Source organism: Lemur catta, chromosome 13, assembly GCF_020740605.2.
Source record: "Lemur catta isolate mLemCat1 chromosome 13, mLemCat1.pri, whole genome shotgun sequence".
Lineage (NCBI taxonomy): Eukaryota > Metazoa > Chordata > Mammalia > Primates > Lemuridae > Lemur > Lemur catta.
The window spans coordinates 69889220-69912398 of record NC_059140.1 but is presented as its reverse complement, the minus strand read 5'-3'; the positions used below and the strand labels follow the sequence as shown (position 1 = coordinate 69912398).

General features: G+C 38.2%; 2 protein-coding genes across 22 annotated transcripts in view; one reads left to right on the top strand and one right to left on the bottom strand.

Annotated features, from left to right (window-relative positions):
- The window catches only part of SUPT20H (SPT20 homolog, SAGA complex component), a 38680-nt gene extending 37885 nt beyond the window's left edge, over nucleotides 1-795 (bottom strand). For 11 of the 21 annotated variants that reach the window (XM_045567368.1, XM_045567377.1, XM_045567382.1 and 8 more), the window contains exons 1-2: nucleotides 662-794; nucleotides 298-417 (exon numbers count right to left, since the gene is read on the bottom strand). The gene's annotated coding sequence lies outside the window, so the exon portion shown is untranslated. Of the gene's footprint in view, nucleotides 1-297 lie in introns of all 21 variants that reach the window. The other 10 variants (XM_045567375.1, XM_045567379.1, XM_045567384.1 and 7 more) reach the window with 4 other exon arrangements.
- LOC123649091 lies at nucleotides 477-2597 on the top strand. The gene is made up of 2 exons (XM_045567004.1): nucleotides 477-1243; nucleotides 2330-2597. The coding sequence occupies exons 1-2, from the start codon at nucleotides 477-479 to the stop codon at nucleotides 2595-2597; spliced, it is 1035 nt and encodes a 344-aa protein (XP_045422960.1).
- The last annotated feature ends 20582 nt before the right edge of the window (nucleotides 2598-23179 follow it).

Sequence of the window (23179 nt, the reverse complement as noted above, 5' to 3'; positions counted from 1 at the left end):
CTATATATAGTACACTGTACTCAATCTAACTCCGAAACCTTGCTAATCACTCCACATTTCCAGTCCTAGTGGGATTCTGGTGGGCTGTACTCCGGCAGACGCAGCCCCCCACTATGCGGCGGTGACGGGAGATGGCTTCCAGGGGCAGCGATTCTCCCACCTCATTTCTGAACGCCCGGGAACCACGGCGAGAATCAGTAATTAATACAATTCTAAATGTCACCATTAACTCCATCGATTTCTCTGATCGATCTAAGTCTTCAACTACACGAGCTTTTGCAACAACTTAGGCTTTACCTGTAAAACGCCGCCAACTCCACAGTGGCGCGACCAGCCTTTATTCAATATGGACACCGAAAAACCGCCTCCGCAGAAGCGCTACGCAAAATTCTTGCGAGTTTCCGAGAACACCTGTATCTGGAACCCAAAAATCAAACTAAAATTAAAAGCGCGGCTTAGCACCACCGCGAAAGGCAATGGAAGCAACCGCCAGGAAGGTGGCTGGCTCAATCCCGGCCCGGGCCCAACGCCTCTGGGGACATCTTTCCTCCTGCGGGCTTCGGAAACCGGTCCGCTCACCTCTGACCCCGGCCAGATCTCTCGCGCCTAACCGGTGCGCCTGCCCGCCGAAGGCTCGTCCCACCCACCAGCCACCGCCCACCTGTGCCGGCAGCCGCCACGCTAGGCCTCAAGACTGCACCGCCGGCTCGGCCGCAACGCCAACCCGCCCCTTCGGCGGCTCGGTGCCGCAGCCCAACCAACCGCCTGTTCCGGCGGCCGCACTTCCGAGTAGGGCTGGGTCGCGGGGCGGGGCCTGCGGGCCGGAAAGGGTGGAGCTGGGAGGGCGGGGCCTCGGCCGGAAGGCTCGAGCGCTGGGGGTGGTACCGTCCCGGGGCGATTCTCGCGGGGTCCGCGGAGACTCAGGTCCGGGCGCGAGGCGGGTCCCGCGAGCTTATGCTGAGGCTTGGCGCCTGGATATGAAAAGTGGGCAGGTGGGTGTAGGTGTCAGTTGCAGGGAAGACGACCCTGTCGAATTTCTAGAGCGAAAGAAACTTGGAACTAACTTTCCTTTTTGCCCAGCTCATCCAAATGATGCCCAGCTTCATCCAAACCTGCATTTACCGTTCCAGTCTGTACAACCTTCTTCGAATATCAAGTGCCAACGAGTTGAATGTTTTTTTAAAATCACCCCAGAGAAAGGTTCTAAAAATTCAGAAACTGCATTACCAACACACTTTATAAGGTATGTTTGTAATTCTTCACCTTCAAACAAATTTGGTTGTTCAGGAATAATTTTTTTTAATTGAGGTGAAATTCACAGAACATCAAATGAACCGTTTTAAAGTGTACGATTCGATGGCATTTAATAAGTTCACAACGTTGAGCAACCATCACCTCCAGCTAGTTCCAAACAAGAAGTTTTCATCACCCCAAAATAAACCTGAATCCATTAAGCATTTATTCCCATTCTTCCCTCTCTCATCCCTTGGCAAATACCAATCAGCTTTCAGACTCCATGGATTTACTTCTTCTGGATATTTCATATAAATGGAATATATGACCTTTTCTGTCTGTCTTCTTTCACTTAGCATGATGTTTTGCAGGTTCACCTTGTATACCTTGTAACAGGTATCAGTACTTCTTCATTCCTGTTTATGGCTATTACTGCGCTGTATATAGATGCCACAATTTTACGCATCCATCCATTTTTAGACATTTGTGTTGTTTTCACCTTCAGGCTATTGTGAATAGTGCTCCTATAAACATTTGTGTACAAGTATTTGTTTGACTCCCTGTTTTCAATTCTTCTGGGTTTATACATAGGAGTGGAATTTCTGGGAATTTATGGTAATTCTACATTTAAATATTTGAGGAACCCATAAACTGTTTTCTACAGCAGCTTAACCATTTTACATACCAACAGCATTGTAGAGTAATTCTAATTTCTCCACATACTCACCAACACTTATTTTCTATTCTTTTGATCATAGCCCTCCCAAAGGGCATAAAGGGAGATTTCATTGTGATTTGATTAACCTTCCCTAATGGCTAGTGATATTGAGCGTCTTTTCACATCCTTTTTGACCAACAGTGGTGGTTTGGAGATACACCCAAGTCTAACTGTGTTGGGCACTTGTGATGTAATTTACTCCTGTAGTTCTGTGGTTGCTGTCAGGTTTGTTGCCCTGGGCTCCTCCCACATCATTGTGTCTTCGATTTTAGAGGTTAAGGAAGGCTTGGTTGTCCAGTTCTGCTCGGAGTGAAAGTTATTTTCTTGTGAGTGCCACTTTCTCCATGTTCCCTAATGTTTGCCTCTTTGGTGCCATAGCTACTGCTGTCACAGCTTCTTTTCTGGCTCAAGCTGCTCCTCCCAAGATGAGGCAGTCATGAGTGCACCGAGAGGGTGGTTGCACCAGTATTTGAGGAGCCCCTACCTGCTGTTTACGGACTGCTGTTCTGCCAGGTGTGCCAGCCACAACAGTGGCAATGGGAAGGCAAAGCCTTCTCTCCTGTCTGACACCACCCGCGTTGCTGGCTGCTTTCCACAACTCCAGTACCCACATCAAGTTGTATCCCCTCTGTTAATTTTTTTTTGAGCCCCCAGTGTCCACAAAATAAAGTTTGCATCCCTAACATAACATTAAGGCCCTCCAGGGTCTGATTCCATCTGTTTCCAGACCTGAGTCTTCTTCCACGGTAACTCCTTTTATGTTCTGGTGACTTACTTATTAGCTGTATGTCCGGAGAGTGAGAAGGCAACCAATGTAATGGGAGAAAATGTTTGCAAATCATATATCTGATCTATATGTATATAAAGATGTATAAAGAAATTCAACTCAACAATAAAAAATCCAAACGACCCAATTTAAAAATGGGCAAAGAGCTTGAATAAACATTTCTCCAAAGAAGATGTACAAATGGCCAATAAACATATGAAAATATGTTCAACATCACTAATCAATAGGGAAGTGCAAATTAAAGCTACACTGAAATACTGCTTCACACTCATTGGGATGACTATTGTCAGAAGAACAGAAAATAACAAGTGTTAATCAAGGATGTGGAGAAATCTAGGTATTTGTACATTGCTAGTGGGAATATAAAAGGGTGTAGCTGCTGTGAAAAACAATATGGTGATTCTTCAGAAAGTTCAACGTAGAGAGGCTGAGGTGGGAGGATTGCTTGAGGTCAGGAGTTCAAGACTACCCTGAGCAAGAATAAGACCATTTCTCTCCAAAATTAAAAAAATTAGCTGGGCATGATTGCACACATCTGTAGTACCAGCTACTCAGGAGGCTGAGGCAGGAGGATCACTTGAGCCCAGGAGTTTGAGGTTTCAGTGAGCTATAATTTTGCCACTGCACTCTACCCAGGGCCACCAAACAAAACGCTGTCTCAAAAAAAAAAAAAGTTATAATGGTAAATTTTATTTTATGTATATTTTACTGTAATATCACAAAATATTAAAGAACCTCAAGAAACCCAACTCCACCCTCAATTTGTTTCAGTAGAGTTGAGTTTGCACTATATTCTTGTTTCTCTCACCTGTTGCAATAGCCTTAAATGAAATCTTTCTTGCATATTTAACTTTGTCCAGAGCAATTTTTGCTTTGACAGTGTATATTTCTGGCACTGCATCAAATGCGCTGTGCATTGTATTTAGCTACTTGTGCACCCATCTGCTTCTCTGTGAGATTTTAAGCCTTTTGAGATCAGGAACCATGTTGTGTTCTTATTTTTGTCATCCAGAATGCACAACCAGGTGTCCTCACAAATTAAGGGCTCAAAAAATGCTGAAACAAATGAAATTTTTTTCTATTATACATTGAGAATTTGCTTGTATATAAGTCACATCTTGTGGCACGAAATAGAATATGGTCAGTACTGTATTAAGAATTTTCTTTCAACAAGTAATGTTCTTTTAAAGATTCAGATCCTATATATCATCTTTAAATTAGCCTAAAACAAGCATTGTTGCAGTCAGAGGGTAATGACTGGAACAATATTGCTTAATGATGCTTTTGCCCACTTGGGTACAGCCTAGCAGGGTCAATTTGTGAATGAATCACCACAGCCCCTATCAGGTCTGGAAATTCACCAAACTTAAATGAAATTCCCTAAACCAAAATTATTAATTTGTTAATAATTGGCAGAAAGATAATAGTTAAACCCAAGGAAAAGGAGAAGTTGGGTTCATGGTAAAGGCAAGAGAACCTTTGTAAAGACAAGAGAACTTGCAAAGAGTCCTGAGAAATGTCAACTTCGTTGCTAATTGTTTTGATGAGGGAAAATTTGGGGCTTGAAAAAATATTTGGAACTGCCAACGTTTTAGTGACTATTCAATTTATTAAGATTATGAATTTATAAATTTTGATCTCTTAAACCTTTCAGCTCTATGTACTGATTTTATTATAAATTTAGTAATTTTGTTTCAATTAAAAAGAGTCTCTTTTTCTAACACCTCAGGGAAGTCTTAAGCACCCTGGAGTTTGAAAACCAATGTTCTGTAATATATGATAATTGTTTCAGCTTTTTTTTTTTTAATAAGAAAGGGGTCTAAATTTCAATTAAGGAGTAACTAATTCTTGAATTATTGTCTCAGTGAGGCTGTCAAAAGGAAGCTTGGTAGCTTTGGCATGAAATTCCGTAGCATGTGCAGTTCTGCTTGGCACAGACTAACCCTGTTTCTTTCAGCCAGCACTGGTTTCAGGAGAGTATGTTTGACTTTTTCCAAGGACGACCCTGATAAAGAAAAAAGCAAAAGAAAAGAATGATGAAGCAGACACTGAATGCAGAGTAACACATCGATCCCCGATGCAGAATTTGATTCAGTCCTTGCCGCTTCATTCCTTGTCTCAGGCAAACGTATTGAACCATCATTGGTAAAGCTGGGGTACTGCTCTCTTAGCACCCCCAGGACTTGCTCTGATTCATGTTTGCATCTATTAAAAGATAAATTTTGGCATATTAAAATTTCAGACTTTATTTGAGCAGACAGTGATTCTGGGTTGGTACCTCCAACCCAGAAATGGTTAGAAGCTCCCTGGACGTGATTAAAGGGAAAACTTTTATAGGGTGAATGTGGGAACAGAGTCAAGAAATCACTTGACTGGTTAAAGTTTGAGCAGTTGCCTTGTTTTGACGATTCCAGTGGGAAGTTGAAGACCACCTGTGATTGGCTGAGCGTTTTTCATTTTCTTTTATATTTTGAATTAGGTTTCAGTTTGCTTACATAGAAACCCAGAGTGTTAGAGCCACCTCAGACTAAGGGCCACCCATTTAGCTATTTTAACACATCTCTAATGCTTATTGCAATCTGGGTGCTCAAAGTTCATTTATTCAATAACTATTTATTGAGAGCCTATAATATACCAGGTACACTTCTAACTGCTGGAACATTAGTACCAAACAGGTAAACGTTCATGCTCTTGTAGAGATACGTCCTAGTGGGAGAGCTAAATAAACAAGTACACGTAGTGTATTAGATGTGTCTGTGTCCTTCAGGCAAAGACCACCAGGAACACATCTGTACTTGAACAAATGGGGTTTATTACTTGTTGCAGTGAGGGACAATTGTCACCATGGGGACCCAAGGGACAGCTCAGTAAGAGGATGTTAGAATGAACCTGTTGCAGGATTTTGGCTTTGGCTGGGTAATTTTGGGGACGGTCTAATGAAGTGGAGCTTTGCTCTGCATTGAAATTTGTTGGGAAGTAGGGACAATTCTGACTATGTATGTCAATAAATCTTACCTACAGAGGGCAGACTAGATAGAGGATAAAGCTCTAACTTGGTAAAGCAGCCCCAGTAGTGAACCAGGATTGGAGTAGTCTAGTCTGGGTTATTTTTACAAGCAGGTTTTAAAAGACTTTATCTTCCCAGCATTGTCTAAAGGCAGTTTGCCCAAACGTGATGAGCTCTGTGCTGGCACATAGTGAACACTCAAAACATTTGCTGAATGAGTGTACCTGGTCATGGGACCTCCCTAAGACAGATTCTGTATAGATAACCTGAAATCATCTTCTGTTATGTCGTTTGCATGAGAATGAATTCTGAGTTACAAAAATGCCTCTTCCAATCTCTCACCACATGAGCTCTTCTATAACAGTGCTTTAAACATTTACTATGTAAATTCTCACATATGTCACGCTCATGTGAGCATTTCAACTGTCTTGTGAAATGGGGTAGGAATTGTTCCAGTTTTATATTCGGTTGAACCATATGGAGCTGCTGATATTTGACCATTTTAGACCTACAAAAATGGCAATTACATGTAATCCAACCTGGAATGTGAGGAAATTTGAGAGGTTAAGGTACACAAAGAAAAGTTAGTGGCAGAGTCTAACAGCAACTATACAACTCCTAACAACACCTAGACTACTTCCCCAGATTCCAGACTCATCCAACATCTCTTGAACATCTAATAAGCGTTTCAGATTTAACATGGTAGAAATTGCACTCCCATTAAACCTCCTGCCGCTTTCCTGTCTCAGCAAATGGCAACTCCATCTTTCCAATAGCTCAGGGCAGAAAACCGTGGCCAACTGTGACTACTCTTTTTTTCTCACACCTCACATTTAGCTGTCTGAGAATCCTATCAGCTCTACTTTTGAAATACAACCAGAATTTGACCACTTTTTACCATGCTGGTTCAAGCTACCATCTTCTCTATCCTAGATTACTGTAATAGGTTTTGACTGGTTGTCCTGTTTTCAGCGTTGTATGTCTACAGCCAGTTTTCTATAGAGAAGCTGGAATGACCTTTTAAACATCATTCCTCTACTCAGAATACTCTAATGTGGTCTTATCTCATTAAAAGTCCTACAAACTCCTAATTATCCCGTACCCCAACTGCCCTTCTGAGTTCATTTCTACTCTGTAGAAATTATTCACTCCACACTTGCCTCTGTCCTGTTCCTGAAAATACCAAACATATTTCTGCCTCAGGGCCTTGGCATCTGTAGGTATCTCTACTTGTAATTGTCTTCTCTAATATTTTAAAAATTTCGATTATAAATATTTCACTATGTATCTCTAAGAGATAATATTTAAAAAGTAATCCTATCAACATCCTGCCTTAAATATGAATTATAATTCCATAAGATTATATAATATCCAGTCAGTTTACATTTCCTTAGTTTTCACAATTAAAATTTTTTTTGTCTGTTCAAGTCAGTATCCAAACAAGGTACACATGTTGCATTAACTTAATATGACACTTTTGATCTATACACGTCTTAAGACGCTTTTAATTTATAACAATAACACTTTTAATCTGTAACAGTCCTCTTTCCCACCATTTTCTCATGTCCTTTGTTTTAAAAAAGGAAACAAAACCAATTGGATCTTTTGTGCACTAGAATTTCCCGCATTCTAGATTAGTGCTAACACACTTATCTACCTTTTTTATTTGCTTGTTAGATCTGGAGACAAGATAACATACAGGATTGACTTTTCTTGCACAAATGTTCCATAGGTGGAACTGTATTTTGTCTATTGCTACCTGTGTGTCCTGAAGACTGTTCAGTAGATTCAGGTATTGAATTGATTCAATTTAGCCACTAGAGGTCAGCACTTTACTTAAAAATGAATACTGAACTGGCCTTCATGAAAGCTCTCAATTTTTCGACTTGTGAAGGAATGGAAAAAAATCTTTATGAATGAGATGTCATTGGTAGGAATTTCTGGATAAATTTTTTCTGGTTCTTAACTATATACATGTTGGTTGTTTTAAAGGTCAAATATAGTTTTACCAGTAATATTTTTCCGTTATTGCTGTGCTAAAATTATGTTTCCTAAATTTAAATACTGCTGTATCCCAGACATTTAAGTCAGTTCATATGCTGTATCTGTGTACGCTACTCTGGTAAAATGGTAAAATGGGAAAGGTAGGACAGTGGGAAAAATACTGGGAAAACCAAACATGGAAAAAAGGACTGACTGGATAGCAAAGGAGAAGAGGAAGTTGGGAAAATTGACATGACTCTGGATGCACCAAGACCAAGCAGTGCTTTCCTCCTGGGACTGCCCTCAGTCCTGTGTTCCAGAGCTGTCTCCGAGACTCTGAAACACATCTTGCTCTTGGCTGGGCAGCCCTTTGAGTCTGAAGAAGATGTTCTTCAATTTAACCACATTAAGAATTTTGAGTAGGGATGCTCATAGAGGTAAATGTGTGTTGTCTGCATTCTTCAGAAGTGGGATAAATTTAACTCAGTAATGTAACTATTGTGGGAAATTACTGGCCAAAAAAACCTTATGCCAAAACAATAGGTAATTATGAAAATAGCAACAATATATATATTTTTAGCAGCTCATCCTTTCTTCAGTTAGAATCATACAGTAGTGAAAAAACATGGATTAAACCCAGATAATCCAGAATTTAGATTCTGACATTACCTTATTGTGGCATTTTGTAGCATAATCACTTTGAGCTTCTGTTTACCTATATGCAAAGTGGGACCAATAAAACCTAGAGCATCTGGGACTTGCAAGGATTGGGTTTTCTTATTTCACTGGTTGCTTCTATTTAGTCTCCCTTAGCTGGATCCTATGTATAGTTCCAACCTCACTTTTTTAATTGCTGAATAATATTCCATTGTATGGATATAGCACATTTTATTTACCTATTCATCAGTTGATGGACATTTGGTTGTTTGCACTTTTTAGCTATTTTAATTAATGCTGTTATTTCATAACAGGTCATTCATGTACAAGTTTTTGTGTGCCCATATTTTCATTTCTCTTGAATGTATACCTAGAAGTGGGATTGCTAGATTATATGGTAACTCTATATTTAACCTTTTGAAGAAGTGCCAGACCATTTTCCAAAGTGGCTGAGCCGTTTTATATTCCCACTAGCAGTGTATGCGAATTCTAATTTCTTCAAATCCTTGCCAACACTTGATATTACCTGTTTTTTTGATTATATAATTTAATTTTTAACAACGGCTAGCTATGTTTAACAACTGGATGTGAAGTGATATCTCATTGTAGTTTTGATTTGCATTTCTCTGATGGCTAATGATGTTAAGCATCTTGCCATGTGTTTATTGGCCATTTACACATCTTTGGAGAAATGTTTATTCAGATTTTTGCCCATTTAAAAAGTGGGTTATTTGTCTTTCTATTATTGAATTGTAAGAGTTCTTTATTCTGGTTACCAGTACCTTATCAGATATGAGGATTTGTAAATATTTCCACTTATTTTGAGGGTTTCCTTTTCACTTTCTTGAATAGAGGCATTTGAAACACAAAAGCGTTAAATTTTGATGTTGAATTCATTCATTTTTATTTTGTTGCTTATACTTTTGGTGTCATATCTAAGAAACTTTTGCCTAATTTAAGGTCATGAAGACGTACACCTATTTTTTCTTTTAAGAGTTATATAGGTACTGTTGCTAGTTGTTGTCTTGGAAACTATTGGTAAGATCTTTGGATTTAGGTGAACTATCACACTTCTTCCACAACCTTTGGTGTGCAGATAAATATTGAACAACTGACTTCCTGGAAAAAAGGATATGTGAATCTATGTATACATAAGTTATAAGTTTTACTGCTTAAAAGGAAATATAGCATGCAATTTACAAATAATAAAATACATAATACTCTGTATTGCAAGTTCATAAGCTAATTGATTATCACAAATGCTTTCATTGATTTTTGTCAAATTGTTGTATTCATAGCCAACCTAGAGTTACAATTTAACCATGACTTGAGAAATTGAGTTACATCCCAATCCATTAACCCTTTCCTACTAAACTTACTGTCATTCAATCCAATATGTGATCTACTATTAAATGATTTCTCACCCTGTACAAATTAATTTATTAAATTTAAATATTTTCAACTTTAGCACAAATCACTTCTTGACTTGTAGTGTTTGCCAATTTCCATGGTATAAATACTGTCACCCATGATTGATTTCAAGCCATTAACGTGACATCACTGAACACAGAGCTGGGAGGAGATGCACAGTAACACATCAGTATACAGTACTTACACCATATAGATACAATAGAAATAAATGCCTTCAAAAGCAAAGATAATGGAAAATGTAATAAAGCACAGTTGTCCCTCAGCATCTGTTGGGGATTTATTCCAGGACCTCCACAGATACGAAAATCTGAGAATACTCAAGTCCCTTATATAAAATGGCATATTATTTACATATAAACTACACACATCCTCCTGTGTACTTTAAATCATCTCTAGATTACTTACAATACCTAATACAATGTAAATCTTTGTTATATTGTATTTTTATTTGCATTCTTTTTTATTGTTGAATTTATGTATTTATTTAGGAGATGGTCTCACTTTGTTGCCCAGGCATGAGGGCAGTGGCATGATCATAGCTTAATGCAGCTTCACACTCATGGGTTCCATTGATCCTCCTGCCTCAGCCTCCTGAGTAGCTAGGACAGCAGGTGTGCACCACCATGCCTGGCTAATTTTTCTTATTTTTTGTAGAGACAGGATCTCATTATGTTACCCAGCCTTGTCTCAAACTCCTGGCCTCAAGGGATCCTCCCACAGTAGATTCCCAAAGTACTGGGATTACAGGCGTGAGCCAGCACGCTTGGCTGAGATTTATCTATTATCTATCTCTCATCTATCTATCTCTCATCCATCTATCCATCTATGTTGAATGAATCAAAATATTAATAAAACATGGCCCATGTTTTCAAGAAGCTTCTAGTCTAGTGAGGAAGCAGAAAATAAATCCATGGTCCTAGTTCAGTGTGATTATAGTATGCATAGAAGCAGTGTCAGTGAAGTGGAGGGACTCTAAATCAGACAATGGTGGGAGGATAAGGGTGAGCTCAGAGAGGTGATGCTTGACTTTGATGCTCAAGGCCATGTGGTGTGAACCAAAGGGAAAATGATTGAAGGACATTTTAAGGAGAAGGACTTAAATATGTGAGAAAGGGGCAAGGTGCAGTGGCTAATACCTATAATCCCAGCACTTTGGGAGGCTAAGGTGGGAGGATGGCTTGAGGCCAGGAGTTTGAGACCAGCCTGGCACATGGTGAGACTTTGTCTCTACTAAATAAATAAATAAATAAATAAATAAATGTGTGAGAGCCAGGAGACTTGAAATGGCAGGACAGTTGGCCCTCTGTATCTGTGGGTTCCATATCTGCAGATTCAACCAATTGTGGATTGAACATATTTTTAAAAATCCAATAAAAAACAATACAAATAAATAATATGTATAGTATAACAACTATTCACATAGCATTGACATTATATTAGGTATTGTAACTACTCTACAGATGATTTAAAGTATACAGGAGGATGTAATAGGTTATATGAAAATACTAGGCTATTTTATGTCAAAGACTTAAGCTTCCATGGATTTTTGGTACCCTTGGGGATCCTGAAATGAATTCCCCAGGATACCAAGGGATAGTTATACTCTAAAAAGCTTATGAGACATACCTGAGGGATAAGACAGTTTTGCTAAATACTCAAGACAAATAAAAACAAAACCAAACGAACAAATATTTGGTTATACTTGTATCCAAGGACAATGGAAGCCATACTGAGTTACATTTTTTTAATTAAATGGGCCATTTGAGTGACTCTGGCAGGTGAGCTAGGTCCTTCTTCTCCAGCTCCATCTAATTTCTTCCAAGAAAGTTATGGTAGAAATTCTCCTAATTTCAAATTAATTTTTTAATTTAATTTTTGAATATCCTTAGTAGGTGGTGAGTTGTTTAAAGTCACTAATGCATTTTATTCAACTTTATATACTATCAGTCCAGCACAGTGACTTGCTCTGGTCAAATGCCACAAAGGAACATGTTAACAATTCTGAATAGAAGAATCTGGAGCCTTCTTAAAGCATGCAAATACCTGGTTCATAAGAAGAGTGCTTTAGAAGAAAATCATCTCAGCTCTTAAAATTATGAACTGAGTTAGGATACAGTAGAGTCAAAAAACAAATCTGAAGTAGAAACTAAAAGAGACTAGCAACACTGACCCCTGATAGTAGGAAGTGCAAAGGCAATAAACTGATGTTTTGAGATGAAGTATATTCACTTTCACTCTGTAATAAATAATATTTCATTTAAATTTATTGAAATAAAGATTAAATACCATGCTACATTAGTAGATGCCTAGGTCCCTAGAGCAACAATACATGAACACTGACAACAGGAAACGTAGGGAAAAACACAGAACTTCCCGTCAGAAGACCTGGATTTGAACTTCATCTTCAGCACTTGCCAGCTGAGCAACCTTGCTCATCATCATTTTGAGTCTGTCTTCTGTTGCTTGTGAAAAGGAAATAACTGTCATCATCATCATCATCATCAGTTTCCTCACAGGGTGATTAGATAATGTATGTGACAGTGCTTTGCAAATAGTAAATTCTCAGGAAATATGTTTTTGGTGGTGGTGGTTGGCTCTAGAAGGAATCCATTATGTCCAAAGCTCCTCTTCTCTAATCTAAATTCACTTTCTACTCCCATAGGTGAGTTTCAACCACAGCAAGATCTGAGATGGCACTCCTAGGTCAGAACCTGGGGAGCAGGTGTAACTAATGCTAGGTAGTAATGCAGGAGCCAGAAGCCCAGGACCAAAGTCACCCAATATACCTAACTCCTAGGAAAATAATGAAATGAGCCTGAGCCAAGAGATATGGAGACAGTATGGTACAGGAGTTGTAAAGGCTGGGAAGAAAATAACATTTCTGGAGTTCGTTTCTAGAGATATGAAGGCCCAGGCAGGGCATAAAGCTGCCCTGAGGACCCTTTATGTATTAGAGTCTCTGGAACTGGGGGGATACAGGTTACTGGATGTCGGAACTTAAGAAAGCAGCTCTGCCCTAGAGTGTCTTCCTTGATATATTTTAATTATGGGCAGATGGTCCAATAGTGAGAAATTTGTTGAACAAATTTGTTGAACAAATTTGTTGTTTTAAAATAAAGACAGCTCCTGGAAGATTTAAGATTAGGAGATACTCTATCAATGACACCTGCATGTGCACAACTTTGTTAAGCTTTCCCCCCCCCCATTCTGCTGGGTTCCTAGTTCTCCAACAGCAAAATTCAATGGATATTTTCTTTTTCAAGTAACTTTTTTAAAAAAAAACTTAAAATTTTGGAGATAGTTTATATTGTTAGTGACTATATGAAATTTACAAAATAACCGAGTTTTTTATTTTTAATATTTGCATAAATAGTTTAATTGTATTAAATATCACAAGATAAATCTATTAATTTTATTTCTAAAATTTGATGAACCAACTATTTAGACAGTACTATTTTGTACCAGCAATTGTATTATAGCCTTAAGGATGAAAAGTGGGGCTTCTGTCTTGATGGCTCAACTATGATATAATTCCATATTTGGTAGAATTGATCTATGCATAAAGGGTAAGGTGAACAAAGGAGAAGACATTTGCTTTGGGAAGGTCCTTTCTCTGAGCACATGAAAATCAAGAATGTGAGTGCCTTATGAAAGATGAAGACTCATGGGTCATTCATGGGTCATGAATTAAAAAAAAAAATACACCAAGTCTGTTAAGAAAAAGGTTAGAAGAGATTAATTGTTAGGTAACAAGATTACCTTAAAATTGAAGGAGAGTTGAGCATGTTTGTATTCTGCCAGCAGAAAGAGAGAGATTCCATACTCCAGAAATGAAAATATTTGTTATCATTTAATAGAGTTTCTGATTATATTAAAGAGAAGAGATTACAAAGAATAAACTAAAGTGGGAAGTAATATAGCCTGTGAAGAGTCCTTGGAATAGCTGATGAATAAACACTCTGATGTGTTTGCATTTGGATTGGGGAATATTTTAAGCACTTGGAATTTAGTTAATCCTGTTTTCCAAAGCAGTGATGTTCTCCACATTAGCATAGAGACCTGATGAAGCCAAACAAAGATGGACTGCCAACACTGAGCCTGAATCGGGTCTCCTTTCACCTCAGATTCACAGAGTTACAGTTGTCTGTTTTGGGATTTGAGCAACATATATTTCCCCTTTGGTTATCCCATACAGAGACTGTTAATATAAACATGGGAAACTTAAACTGGAAGCTATAAAATACTCTATGATGAGTATTGTAAGAAGAGATGAGTTAACATGGTGAGTAAAAAGAACTTTGTAAGAGTAAAGGCTGTTGAATGCTGCTGGAATGGGCTATCAAGAGGGGTTGTAGGATTTTTCTTGTTGTAAGAGCTTTAAGCTTACAATATAGATAGATTCATTAAACATGTCATATTAGATCCATCCATAGCATTTCAGAACAACCTCAAGCTTTGCACACACGGTCATATTAATTTACTTTCTATGACACACCTCAATCATTAAGAAGCCTTTCCTTACTCATCCATGCAGATTTGACCATTTCTTCCTTTGTCTTCACTATCCCCTACATGTCATACTATCATAACGTATGTAACATCTTAGGATAATTTGTTTATGTACCTGTCTCTGGTTACCAGATTATAGTTCTCTGAGGGAAAGAGCACTTTTTTACTTGTCCGTTGCATTTCAAATTTCCAGTTCAGTGCTGGCAAAAAGTAGACAATCAGTATTAAATAAATTCCCTACCTCTTCCATTCTAGCTAAATTGGTCATCTAATTGTTCTAGGAACTTGCCATGAGCATTCCCAATGCTTGTGTTTATGCCATTTCTCTTATTTTGGAAGGCACATTCTTCTTCTCTGTTTGTTTAAGTCTCATGCATGTTTCCAGGTCCAGAACAAGTTTCATCTCCTTCATGGAGCTCCAGGAGATTCTTCTTTCCTTGGAAACTCTACAGCATTTATTTACAGAGTTGGTAAATTCAAAACCATGCAGGCCGTGTGACTACTCAACAAGTTTGTAAACATCTCAAAGACAGGGACCTGTCTTATCCCTCTTCACTGCTTGATGCCTACCTAGCACAGTGCTCCATTCAGAGTAGCTGATCAATAATAAATAATGGTTGGTAATAAAGGAAGTGAGAAATGGCTAATCTGACCACTTACAAAACTTTCTTTTCAAGGCACTAATGTTAACTCCAGTTTGTAAGATCTGCATACAATGGAGAAACAGGAATCCTCATTTCCAATTTTGTGAAATAATAGTATAGTCCCACCTCTTATCCAGAATTGTTGGGGCAAGATTGTTTTGGAATTCAGAATTTTTCCTATTCACTATAGTGTCTGGGGTAGCACCTCCAGTTAATATTATACACTAAATGGATAAATAAAGACAATAAAGACTATACATACCCTCATATCAATTCAAATCAGTCTTTAATTCATAAAGTAAACCCTGATAAATTGAATTACATAGACTATGAAGTCAAATTGTTTGTCTGATGATCAATCTACATGTCATATTGTTGACCTTGTAAATTGGCCACAGTCTGAGATTTAGCCTTTGCAATTCAATTAGTTTCTGTGGGAAGATGCTGTGTTAAGACAAATGTGACAAGAAGACTATAAATAAGGATCTCAGTATCCTGCTAAATACCTTACTTCATAGCATTTGGCTGACTCACACACATTGGGTAGTTTATATATCTTAGCTATGTTTCGGTGAGAATTCTGTTGAGAGTTTTTAAGGCTGCCTGTTCAACACAAACTACCTGTTCAGACAGAGTGCACTTAAAATACAATAAGCTTCTAAATGTGTAAAAGCCTTTTAGTTGATTGACTCTATCAGAAGCAAACTGCTGCTTTTCTAAGCGTGTTAAAGAGGATTTAGAAATTAACTGCATTTCTGTTTGACTAGAACTGTACACAGAGGTTTTTTTTTTTTTATTGCCAGTCTCTACTTTTCTTGGCTACAGTTTAATTATATTTTTTCATCCAACATTTACAGATTTAGTTGAGCAATCTCTTTTGGCTTGTATTGAGGTCAGTTTATTTGTTCACAACAATGAAGTCACTGTCATATGGAAGCATTTAGTGCATTATTTAACTAAGAAATTGGAAAAATAAAACCTAGAAAGCATTTTTACCAAGTTAAAATATGATACCACATAGTTTTTTCCTTTTCATTTTAATCATAAAATTGTTCCCAGGAATTGTAAAAATCTGTTTTTTTTTAACATGATAATTTTCTTTTTAAATATAAAAAATAAAATTTGACAGGGTGGACCCCAAACAGGATAGTGAATTAGACGAACTTGAAAAAAAACAGCTTACAATAAGATCAACTGAGAGAATTGAGGAGAGGGTTGCAGGTGGTAGGTGAGGAGGAGAAGAAAGAGGGAGTACTGAGTGGTAGGATGTCTTAGTCCATTCCTGCTGCTGCAACAAAATACCTTAGACTAGGAAATTTTATTTTTACTTTTATTTATTTATTTATTTGTTTTTAGAGATGGGGTCTCTACATGTTGCCCAGGCAGGTCTTGAACTCTTTGCCTCAAGCAATTCTCTTGCCTTAGCCTCCTGAGTCACTAGGATTACAGGCGTGAGCCACCACTCCTGGCTGGGTAAATTTAAACAACAGAAATATTTTGTTCATGGTTCCGGCGGCTGGGAATTCCAAGGTCAAGGTGCCAGCAGATTTGGTGTCCCGTTCCTCATAGATGGCACCTGCTATATGTCCTCACATGGTGGAAGGGGCAAACAAGCTCCCTCAAGCCTTTTCTGTAAGGGCACAAATCCCATTCATGAGGGGAAAGCCCTAATGTTCAAATCACCCCCTAAAGGTCCCACCACTTCACACTACCATGTTAGATATTAAGTTCCAGCATGTTGACTTTGAGGGGACACCAAGATTCAGACCATAGCATGAGTGAGAAGGTACAGGAGCTGAGGTCAAATACAGTGAGCGATCTCTTTGTGAACAAAGTTTACCATACTATCAGCAACCACATGGTGAAGAGCAACTGAGAGCTGACTGAAGATAGAAAGACAGCATCAGACCCAAAAAGGCCAGTGAAGAAAGAAGCAACTTTGTCTTCCTGTAAGTTTTAGGCCACTGACAATAATACACTGGTTTTGTGTGCATACAGCGGCCTGACCATGAAAGAACAAGATGGGTAATGTTGACAAACACAAGGTGGCCTTAACTCTGTATTGGGACTGGGATGGGTGATGGTGCACTCGCTGTCACGCACCAGCACTTTGCCCCAGGCTAGCAGAGTTCGTGACTACACTTAACACACCTTGTGTGCATGCCTCTCAAAGTGACAGAAATGAGCACGCTTATTACAGACCCAAAGACAGCCCTGGGAGGAGTAAACAGGGATGTGAAGGCAAGGCCCAGCCCTATATGAGTCACAGCACCAAAACCAGTTCCGTGGAGTTGAGTCCTCCTTAACGTGGGTCAGAAAGCTCTGTGATGTGTCAGTTTATCTTTTCTAGCATCTTTAGATGTAGATGACACCATTGTTTCTACTTAGGTTAAGAAAAACTTCAGGATTTCACAATAACCATTAATTGTATGATAATGGGGTGCAGAGATTATAGCAGGTATACCCAAAGAGACGTAAACCACTTTTTCATAAAGGATGTTATAAAGGATACAGATGAAGAGATGCATAGGGACAGGAAAGGGGTATTTGTTATGAATGGCCCAAAGTCAGAGATAAACAGGTCTGTGCATATTTGTGTCTTTCCACAAGGTCAGACTTTTATTGATGCTGTTTCAATCATAAAAGCCACAAGCTATGTGGAGTTCCCAAAGAGACAATTCTCCTTAGTACTGCCCATTCACTCTATGGTGCTGCGGACACACCGGCTCAAGCCACTCCACAAGTCAGCCAGTATTGCAAATCATACAAAGCAGTACACTTAATCAATGTATAAATGTTATAGATTGAAACATTTCCACATTAAACAAAGTGACGTTTAACAAGAACAGAAAAAGCAGATAGGAAAAGGGGATAATGAACCAGTCCAAGGAGAGTGACATGGCCAAGGATCATGCCCTGGGCTGACCCGGCTGGTTGTTCGTGGAGCTGCCAGTGTCTTGCAAGGAAGAGTTCTTGATTTGGGCAGAGCCTTCGGTGGGCAGGTACTGGTTGTTTATCTGAGTGACAGCAGGACAGTCGCTACAGAAATGGCTGCACTTGTCCAGAAGAGTCCTGCTCTCTTTATGGCCCTTGAGTTCTCAGTGGGGACTGATAGTAAAGGGTTACCCCTTATCTGATTGGGTGCAGTTTGCAAACATCTGGTCTCTGTTGGCGTGATGCTTTTTAAAATGGAATCTTTTTCTCAGATGGAGTCACTTATGTCAAGGTTGCTCCATACAGGCATAGAGCTTCCACGCCCTCCTTGGCAGTGCCACCCTCCAGGAACCTGCATCTGTCCAGCCCTCTGGAAGCTTCTCAAATGGCATTTTCTAGTGGGGGCATTTTTATTTGCCCCGACTAGAATATAAATTCCGTGACAATAAGAGTTTTCACCTATTTTGTTCACTTATACTCCTTATTACCTCCACTGTGTTATTTTTCTTCATAGCAATTATCCTCTGAATAATTTAACTTACTTATTTCTTTCAGTTATTATTTGCCCCCGCTAGAATATAAATTCCATGACAATAAGGATTTTCACCTATTTTGTTCACTTATACAGCCCTAGCAACTAGAACAATATCTGGCACCTAGTAGGTGCTTAATCAGTGAATAAGTGAATGGATAAATGAAGATGTGAATGACCTGTACTGAAACATGACCGTGTCCTATCTTGTCCACAATTTAGTTCTGGAACTATTGTCCTGAGCATAGAGAGCAACAGCCATGCCCATATAGGTGCTTGTGTATAAGAACATGTCTAAGGCTAAACATTGGTATGAGCAAATGAAAATCATTTTGCATGATTTGACAAATTTTTCTGTGTTGTGTCGCTGTTCTCTTTCTGTAACATGGATAACTGAGATTGACTATAGGGGATTCTAAAGGTAAAGATGAGACTTACAGGAAAAAATAATTTCAGCTAGAATTTTGGAGTTGTGAACTAAAATAAAATCTTAAGGCCTCAACCCCCAGCTGACTTAATGGATCCCTCTTTGCTAAGGGGACCCCAGAAATACCCTAAAGCTGAGTTGCTGGCCATGAGAAAGGAGGCGAGACATACCTCCTCATCATGCTCCTTTCTTTTCTTGAAGATATCCTCATAACTCATTAACAGGCCTAAGGCTACAGAAGCCAAAGCTTAAATCACACTTGCAGGTCAGCAATTTACTTAACAGATCACTTGAGTCTGGGTATAAGTCTGGTATGTGTCTGGTGGCTGGTCTCTGATTAACAGATGTCCTTATCTTAAAACATTCCAAGCCTTTAGGCAAACCTTCATTTCTTTAACCAATTACAAATCAAAGAATCTTTAAACCCACCTATAACCCGTAATTTCTCACTTCAAGATGTCCTGCCTTTTTGGGCCAACCAGTATAGGCTTTCCATGTATTGATTCATGACTTTATGTGTAATTCTTATTTCCCTGAAATGTATAAAACCAAACTATAACCCACCCACAGTGAAATAACTTGCTCAATGCTTCTTTGGAGTGGATCTCTGGGATTGCACATATTCGGCTCAGAATAAACCTCTTTAAATTATTTTACAAAGTTTGGGCTCTTTTCCATTGATAAGGTGAAATTTTAGATCACAGATCAATGAGTGGGTTCAAAGAAATGCAGTGGGAAGCCCTTGGAAGTTTTTTCAGGGTGTATATGAGCAAGTCTGTATGTGTGCAAGTGTTGTGGGTAGTGGTACTGGTACTGCTAGGTTCGGGTGAAAAATGTGTATTTCTAAGTTCTGTGATTATCTCTGACTGGAGAGGTAGCACCATCTTTGGCTGTTCCATCCTCCCAGGAGGTCTCAGCATGGCCCTGAAGAATTATGGATGCTAGTTGATGGCTGAAGAATGGAAAGGGTGTGAAGGACCCAGGAAGGTTCCACTTGACTTGAACATTAATAGAATAACCATCCATCCTTCTTTTCCCCTTTCGGTTTAAAAAGCTATAGCTGCCATTTTGCAAATTTCTTATTTTCCTTTTAGTTTCTTTATAATTTATGACTTGCCTGGATTTTACATTAATATTTTACATGTTGAGGGACACAGTGCTTTAAGTCCTGTGATTCTCCTGTGTCTAAACTAAGTTTCTAAATTATGTCATATACTGGGAACTGTAGCCAGGAGTTAAAACCTGGCAGTTAAAAACTTGGATTTAATAGAGGTTTTCTACTGTTCCTTGGAATCACTCAATATGACCTCTTGATGGGTGGGGGGCTCTTTTTCTCTCTCTCTTTGTAGTTCCCAGGGACTTCAAAGTTGGAGGCCAGAGAAATACAGAATCAATGATGTGACTTTATTTGGAAAATGTGTGATTTTATTTCTACATATTTCAGATGTGGGCTATTTTTTATGTGTGTGACCAGTGAGAAGCCATAAATATGTTAAGGAAAAAAAAGTTTCTACATATAAATGAGTGCTTTTTTTTTTTTAACTGTTAGCTTTGAAACAAAATGTTTTATTGTCTTTTGTCTTTATATGGTAGATCATAGTCCCTTCTGTTACTCTACAGGAGGTTCCCAATGGAAGGTTAATCACAAAGAAGTCAAGGAGAATTTTTTTTAAAAAATCCTTTTGTTTTATTTTTTATTGTAATGGAATTCAGCTTATGATTATTACAGTATGCTCTGCTTGAAACATTCATCAGTATTGCAAGGATTAGTAGAGATAGAAAATATCTTAATAAAAATATTTGTTGATGGAAAATCATAGTAAAAGCAAACCTCCAAATATCTGTTTGGAGCCATAAGAGCATAAGCACATTCATCTGGGAGGAGATACTCAGTCTCTCACTTCACATAGATTTTTTTATTTTCTTGTTATACCTTCCCCAAATAGAGACATTTAACAGTAGTTAGAATGGTCATCTCCCAATGTATTTTTTTTTTTTTTTTTGAGACAGAGTCTTGCTCTGTTGCCCAGGCTAGAGTGCCATGGCATCAGCCTAGCTCACAGCAATCTCAAACTCTGAGCCTCAAGCAATCCTTCTCCCTCAGCCTCCCGAGTAGCTGGGACTACAGGCATGCGCCACCATGCCTGGCTAATTTTTTCTATATATTTTTAGTTGCTCAGCTAATTTCTTTCTATTTTTAGTAGAGACGGGGGTCTCGATTTTGCTCAGGCTGGTCTCGAACTCCTGAGCTCAAACGATCTGCCCGCCTCGGCCTCCCAGTCATCTCCCAATATTTAAAAAACTGCACCCCCAATGAGTGAACAAAGTAAAGAGCAGTGGCCTAGAGTTCAGTGGAGTAAGCCGCTGATGGAGCCTTAAGTGGGGAAGTCTTCCAATTTCAGAGTGATGTATCTTTAACTTGTATCATCATTTCAGTGGAAAAACATAATTTAATTGAGAATGAAATGAGATTCATCTGATAGGATTAGTAACAGTATTCACTGAATTTCACATTCTTCTTTTGTGAACTGTGAAGACAATGAATGGGATCTAGAAGATCAATGGAATTCCAGCTCCAATAGCAGATGGAGTGATGATATACCAGGACAAAAACACCTATATTTTGATTTACAAAGCTAATGGTAGTTTTAAACCTGCAACTTAGTTACAGGCCAACTACCCCACAATCTTTTCAAATGGAAAGAACACAAAAATATTTCAGAATAAGTGCACAGTCTAAGTGTATAAGAAATAAAAGCACTGAAAAATACCTTGCTGGAGGGAGTTCAGCTTGGAAAAGTTATTACCAAAGCTAAACATTTTTCTTTCATGTAAACTATACTCAAAAATAGCTTTATGAGACTGATTTCTGTCTAAATATTTCAAAGGGTCAAGAAACAAATTATTAGTCAAGAAACAAATGCCTTAACTGACAAGGCTGGATAGAAAAGAAACAAAGAAGCTTCCTACCCCAAAAGTTCAGGCTTATTAAGATTTCTTCAGTGTTATGGTACTAATATGTCCCTTAATGGCAGAATGTGGTAATCAAGGAATTAATTATTGCTGAAGTAGTTTCCAAATTAAAAAAATGAAAAAAAAATCAAATAAATGAAACCTGATACAATCTAACCAAACAAGTATCAATTTACAATTTTAAGGTCACTTTACAAAATACCTACAATTTGCACAATAGGCTCACAGCAGCATGTTAACTTTTAATTTATCCTGATATGCTATAAATGAGTGAATTACACTATTTAAAGAAATTACTATCAATAAGTTTTCCTTTCTCTTGGGTCAGAGAAAAAGAAAAGAGCTTTCAAAAAAGATGGAGAGAAAGCCCATGAACTCAGATAACCCACAGGTGGGGGTTAGGGAGGGTCAGCAATTGCTGAACTTCACACTATAGCCTGGACCTCTGCTTATACCCATTTCACAAGTATTTTCAAGGAAAATCTTTTATAGTCAAACCCTTTAACACTTTCATTCTTATTCAAAATCAGTCCAGCTGTTAAGTGAACAGGCAGGAGTCATAATATCAAGTTCTGACAATTGCAGAAGTTGTGCCTGAAAGTCATTAATAGAAGAAAAATGAAAAAAAAACAGCCCTTCCCTTTCAGACAAAAAAAAATTACTTTAAAATAAAAAAATTGAAAAAAGATATAGCTCTAAATCTAAATTGACTTGCGAAGGCATATCACGTAACAAATGGCTTGAAACAGTTAAAAAATTAGGAAGACAATGTATTTCATAGTGAGTCAGCAAGGCACTTTTTTTTTGTTTAAAACAGTGTCATTTCCTCACAGAAGGAACAGTTTATAGTTTTTAATGAACTTGTAAACAAAAAAGCTCCCATCTCAAAATAAGAACAAAATCCTAGATCATATAGATGTTTATAGTGATTAAATTTATCTAAGCAATGTACATGTTCAGTTGTAAGATGTTAACTAAATTTGGGACAAATTTTTTTTTTTTTAATACTAACAAACATGATAGAGTTAATGTGGAATCCTAAGGATAATCTAGTATTCACTATGTTTTTCTTAAGTCTTCACAGGTAAGCAGGCAGAGTCTTTCATATTCTCACATACTGGAAACTTTGATTGCTACCGTATCAGCTGGCTTGCAACAAGAAGCCAACCATTTTAAGAATGTTGTAAGTGAACAAACTTGCAAACCCTAGGAATGGAAAAACCCTAAGAACGCACAATTGTGAGCATTTACATACCTTCACAGCTGTGGCTGAAGACTGTTCATGTCGTTTTTCTGAAATGAAATCTCAAAGCAGTCTAGTACAAAATAAAAGGTTTTAACAAA